General features: G+C 58.3%; 1 protein-coding gene across 1 annotated transcript; it reads left to right on the forward strand.

The window, feature by feature from the left end:
- Positions 1 to 3035: 3035 nt before the first annotated feature.
- Positions 3036 to 5577, forward strand: NKX2-5 (NK2 homeobox 5; the record flags this gene model as incomplete). The annotated part of the gene is made up of 2 exons (XM_081231767.1): positions 3036 to 3366; positions 4937 to 5577. 2 exons carry the CDS (start codon positions 3036 to 3038, stop codon positions 5575 to 5577), a joined length of 972 nt encoding a protein of 323 aa, XP_081087893.1.
- Between the last annotated feature and the right edge of the window lie 209 nt (positions 5578 to 5786).

Here is a 5786-nt window from a genome sequence, read left to right on the forward strand (position 1 = left end):
CGCCCTTGGGAAGGAAGATGCATCCCTGGTGGGGCTGGAGAATCAAGTTTCCTCCCTCCCTACCCCCAACCATTGCAACTTCACTTAAAGAAAACAAAAATGTTTTTACTGACTCAGAAATTGTGAGGACTGCAAAGAAAATTAGAAATTGCTCTTGGACATTTCTCTGTAGAGACCAGCATGGGTCACCCCAATTTTGATTTTGCTCGTATTTATCCGGTTTTCCTCTTTTTGGCAACACTAAGGCCTGTTTTAGATCCAAGAGAAATTATTACCGGATTCACAGAGGGTGTGGGCGGTTGAAAACTTATTGATTTTGTCCAAATATGGAGGGTTTTCTTTCCTCCCCTTTTCATGACACCTGACCCACAAATCTGTCAGCCCTAGGAACACCCACACCCGAAAATAAGTGATAAATCTTCACCGCTTTGATTTGCAGAGGAAATGCTGAACTATTCTCTTTCTCCAGAACTCTCTTAAAACACACACAGACACACATACACACACACACACACGCACACACACGCACACACTAAAAACAGAGATCCCGGATGCAGCCTCGATGTCCCCCATTAAACGGTAATATTTCAGGCGTCGGCTCACACTAATCTTTCAAACTGTCATCGCGAGCCGCCCGGCCAGCCCATTCACTTAACAGCGCTCCCAGGACCCTCGCTCCGAGCTCTTTTCAGCGAGACGTTTAATTGAATCGGATGTGGCTCGTTTGCCAGACGTCACCGCCTCGGCGATAGGCATCCTCTCCCATTCCCCAAAAACATTCTTGAAAGGCGAGGCGGGCCCCCAAGCTAGCTTAGTTGAAGGCAATTACTATAACGTTGGCCAAAAGCCGTGGTGAAGTAGAGCCGAAGAGAGGCCACTGATCTGCAGCTCCGTCGAGGGAGAACTCGGGTTGGGAGGTTGGGAAGTGGGCGGGTGCGGGGGGTTCCTGGGGCTTGCGAACTTCCCACATTTGAAAAAAGGCATCTCTACGCAGACCAAGCTAACAGTCCCAGAACCGGCCGTGGTCCCCGGCTCGAAGACTTAAAGCGAGATTCCGCCGCGGTGGTGGAGGCCTGGCAGCGGCGGCTGGCGCCTGGAAGCCGGGTCGGAGTGCACCGAGCCTCCGCGACAGCCGCGCGGGGCTCCGCTCTCCTTCGCCCTAGCCCGGAGGCCACAGGTCCCGGGAGTGTGGATTTGATGAGGGGTTGGCAAAGTTCCAACATTAGGCCTACGCTTGACTCCACTGGCGCCCTTCCCGGTGGCCCTAACCGACGGTTCACCGTCAGGCTTGAGCACCCTAAGATTCACGTTCTGGACCTGCTTCGTGCATTTCCTGGGCGCCTTTGAAGGCGCATTCTGGAATCTAAGGCCCTGAGCCCTGTCCTTAGGTTGCCTTTGGCCCTGTGTGCCTTTCTTCTGGTTCAAACGCTTCTTCCCTGGTCCCCAACTCGCCCTCCGCAAGGAGCCGAGCCCTACAAGTCTCCATTCTCAGAAAGTCCGCGCGCTCCACCCGGACTTCCCCGCAGAAGCTAGGGTGGTGGGAAGTCGACGTTTTTCCCCTGACAAGCCTCGCCATCGCTAGAGATAGGATAAGGCGGAGACCAGAACCTGGGGCCATTCTGTCTGCCCGGATCCTCCCTGAAATTGTACACAAAATAGAGCGCCTCTCTCCAGTTTTCTGGGGGTGCGGGGAAGGCCCCCCAAGCTTTCATCAGATCTCCCAAGGGACCCAGAGGGATGAGGCGGGCTAGCGCAGGATCTGACCGGGTAGCTTGCTCCAGGGAAACACTTACATGTTTGTCTGACAGAAGATCCCTACTTTACTGACCCTGGGCTAAAAATTAACACCCCGGCCCCTACCCGCCATGCGCCTGGCCCGGCCGCCGCCGCGGCGCCCCACTCGGAGACGGCCCAGAGACATCTTGGCCACGTTGAGTTCAGAGGAGCCCCGCCTGCCTGAGACCTAAACCTGAGCTGGGACCTGAGACCCTTGTGCTGACAAAGGCCTAGGGGCCTCGCTGCTAGGCAGGGAGGGCAGGGGAAGGAGGGAGGCCGGAATGACGGGCCCTCAAGAATAGGAGGAAAGGCCACTGGGAGCTAGGATGCCCTAGAAGACAGCTCTCTTCTGGGAAGCTGAGTTTCTCTGCTGGGATTCTGGATTTGTTTCATTATTAAGGGGAGGGTCATCTCTCTGGGAAGAGACTGGCAGTGACTGGTGCCCCCTGGAGTTGTGTTTGTACACTTACACTACTGTAGGCGGTGCCCCTCCTTCCTAAAACCACCCACCTTGCTTTTCAGCTTGACTCACCCAGGAGCCCCCAGAGCCTGGCCTCCTGACAAAGGGGGTACTACACAGAATCCCAAAATTGTCCAGAATGGCCCCCTCCTGCCATCGCCCCAGAGCAAACCCTTTCCCCAGTGCTTCTCTTCTTATTCAGACTCTTCCAAGTCGGACACACCATACCGTTAGTAATAAATAAAGCCTTTCCGACTCCTGGAAATAACTCAGTCCCCCCAGCCCTCACCCAGTCCTTCACTTCCCTATTCTGTTTCAGGTGCTGAGGAACATTTCTTCAAATCCCAGATCCACCCAACCCAGCCTAAAGGCCGGATTCGGAGAATAATCGGGTCCTTTCCTGAGCATGCATCCTGGTAGGATTTTCAGGCTAATGTTTGGGACAAATCTCAGGCTGCACAAGCGAAAGGAGTCTTCCGAACGCGTTGCGGGCCCTTTAAAAAGCTAAGCGGGATTTTTTTTTTTTTTTGAGCCGTATGACTATATTAGGTGACCCGAAAGTGCTCATCGCTCCTGTCAATGAGGCCCCCGGCCCAATGGCAGGCTGAGCCCCCCTCCTCCGGCCTGGTCCCGCCTCTCCTGCCCCTTGCGCCCCGCACTACCTGCCGCCCGGCCACATCCAGAGCTGGAAGGCGGGTGCGCGGGCGCGCGGCGGGCACCATGCAGGGAGGCTGCCGGGGGCCGTGGGCAGCGCTGCTCTCTGCCGCCCACCTGGCGCTGTGAGACACGCGCTGCCACCATGTTCCCCAGCCCCGCGCTCACGCCCACGCCGTTCTCGGTCAAAGACATCCTGAATCTGGAGCAGCAGCAGCGCAGCCTGGCCGCCGGGGAGCTCTCCGCGCGCCTGGAGGCCACCCTGGCGCCCGCCTCCTGCATGCTGGCCGCCTTCAAGCCCGAGGCCTACGCGGGGCCGGAGGCCGCAGCGCCCGGCCTCCCCGAGCTGCGCGCCGAGCTGGGCCCCGCGCCCTCGCCCGCCAAGTGCTTGCCTGCCTTCTCAGCCGCCCCCGCCTTCTATCCGCGTGCCTATGGCGACCCTGACCCTGCCAAGGACCCTCGAGCCGATAAGAAAGGTGAGGAAGAAAAACAAGCTCCTTCTCCCCTCTGGGGTTGTTTTCGTCCCCAAACCTCGCGGCCAAGAAACTCTGGCTTGGGTAGAGGTGAGGCGAGTGCCTGGGCGGATGGTCGAGCAAAGGAGGCTCCGAATGTGAGAAGCGAGGTTGTCGCCAGGGTCCCCCCCCCCCACCGCCCCACGCTTCCAGTCGGAGGTTTAAAGGAAATGCTGGATCGTGACGATCAGAAACAAGAGACAGGAGAGAAATGTATATATACTTTCTTGCGGCCTAACAAAGCCCCAGGCGGCGGCAGCCCTGCTCCTGGATTTGTTATGAAGTTGAAGTTGAGCGATCCGTTTGTGATAGACAGAACAGAGGGAGAGAGAGATATTCTGTATATCGGTTTTTTTTTTTAATCTCTTGAGGGTCTTTTTGAGGATCTGACGAAAACCACTAAACAGAAATCAAAATGCTGCACGCCAGACATACTTTTGCACACAATTGGAGCAGGTCCAGGACCTTCTGTAGCCCACCCGTTACCCGGGGTGGCTGGGGCCTTTCCTCCTTTGTGCCCTGAGAGTGGAATGTTTGAGAACAAGGATCTTGAATTTAAAATGGGATACTCCGGACTCTCAAGAATCTGACTTAGCAGCTTTATTTTTCCATAACAATTTTCCCACGCGGCCAGGGCTGAGAGGTTCTCTCCTGGAAAAAGTTAGAAAATGCCGCGCGACGAAAGGCGTGGGGCAATGGAGGAGGTGACTGGGGGAAGTCGGACGGATCGCCGCGCGCATCCCGAGGTCCGGGGGGGAGGCTTGCCGGCCGGTGGAAAGGGCGCGTCGGGGAGACGGTGGCCCAACGCGGGGTCCACATGAACCCGGGAAGGCCGAGGACACTGGCTGAAGGACCGCCGAGAGCCCAGAGGGGCTTTCTGTGATCCTACAAAAGTTTGTCTAGTTGCAGAGGGAAGGCCCCAGGAACAGCTGCCGGAGGGCACGGCAGCTTGAATTGGTCGCTACCGATTCGAATTCAATTGGAATCCAAGGCCACCTGCCTACCCGCTGCTTTTTGGGCGCTGCACAATCTCCACAGCAGTTGCACGGGAGCCTTTGATAGATCACCAAACCAACAACTCTTGGCTTTCTGTTTCTTCGGTTCCCGTAATTTTGAGATAGTGTGACCGACCCTGGGGTGAGGCCTAGGTCTCCTTCATTTAACTTCTCAAAGTAGTCCTAATCTAATTCACCCCAGCGCATCACTTGGCTTTATTTTCTTTGCAACCTGAAGTCGTTAAGTCACTGTCCATATCTTTCACCAGAATGTGAACCAACCCGAGGGCAGGGATCTGTTGTTTTGTTCTCCTGTGCCTAGAGCCGTGCCTGGCACATAGTAGGCAATCAACAAATGTTGACTGTCGAGCGGAAACCGAGCAGTCGCGGCGCCCAGTGCAGCCGGCAGAGTGAGCCGCAGTCAAGCTGGGGGCTCCAGGCAGGACGGGGTGGCACCCACTGGGGCTCATCACCCGGCGGGAGCTCGGGGGTCGGGTCGCTGTGACCCAGCGTCTCTCTGCCTCTCTGTTCCCCCTCAGAGCTGTGCGCGCTGCAGAAGGCGGTGGAGCTGGAGAAGCCTGAGGCGGACAGCGCCGAGCGACCCCGGGCGCGACGGCGGAGGAAGCCGCGCGTGCTCTTCTCGCAGGCTCAGGTCTACGAGCTGGAGCGGCGCTTCAAGCAGCAGCGGTACCTGTCGGCTCCGGAGCGCGACCAGCTGGCCAGCGTGCTGAAGCTGACGTCTACGCAGGTCAAGATCTGGTTCCAGAACCGGCGCTACAAGTGCAAGCGGCAACGGCAGGACCAGACTCTGGAGCTGGTGGGGCTGCCCCCGCCACCGCCGCCGCCAGCGCGCAGGATCGCGGTGCCAGTGTTGGTGCGCGATGGCAAGCCTTGCCTCGGGGACTCGGCGCCCTACGCGCCAGCCTATGGCGTGGGCCTCAACGCCTACGGCTATAACGCCTACCCCGCCTACCCGGGTTACGGTGGCGCGGCCTGCAGCCCTGGCTACAGCTGCACCGCTGCTTACCCCGCCGGGCCGCCACCGGCGCAGTCGGCTACGGCGGCCGCCAACAACAACTTCGTGAACTTCGGCGTCGGGGACTTGAACGCCGTGCAGAGCCCCGGGATTCCGCAGGGCAACTCAGGAGTGTCCACGCTGCACGGTATCCGAGCCTGGTAGGAAAGGGACCGGTCTGGGACACCCCCGACCGGTCCCACCTCTAAAGGGGGGCACTGACTCTCGAGGAGAGGGAGGGCTCCCGACACGATCCTGCGTCCCTCGAATGTCACATTCACTCCCACGGAGGCCTCGGAGCTATACCTGCCCCGTTCGCCTTTGTCCCCACGCGAGGGAGAGCTTGTGGCGCGAGGGAGAGTTTGTGGTCGGGT

The sequence above is a fragment of the Mesoplodon bidens genome (genome assembly GCF_964165515.1).
Source record: "Mesoplodon bidens genome assembly, chromosome: 4".
Classification (NCBI taxonomy): Eukaryota; Metazoa; Chordata; class Mammalia; order Artiodactyla; family Ziphiidae; genus Mesoplodon; species Mesoplodon bidens.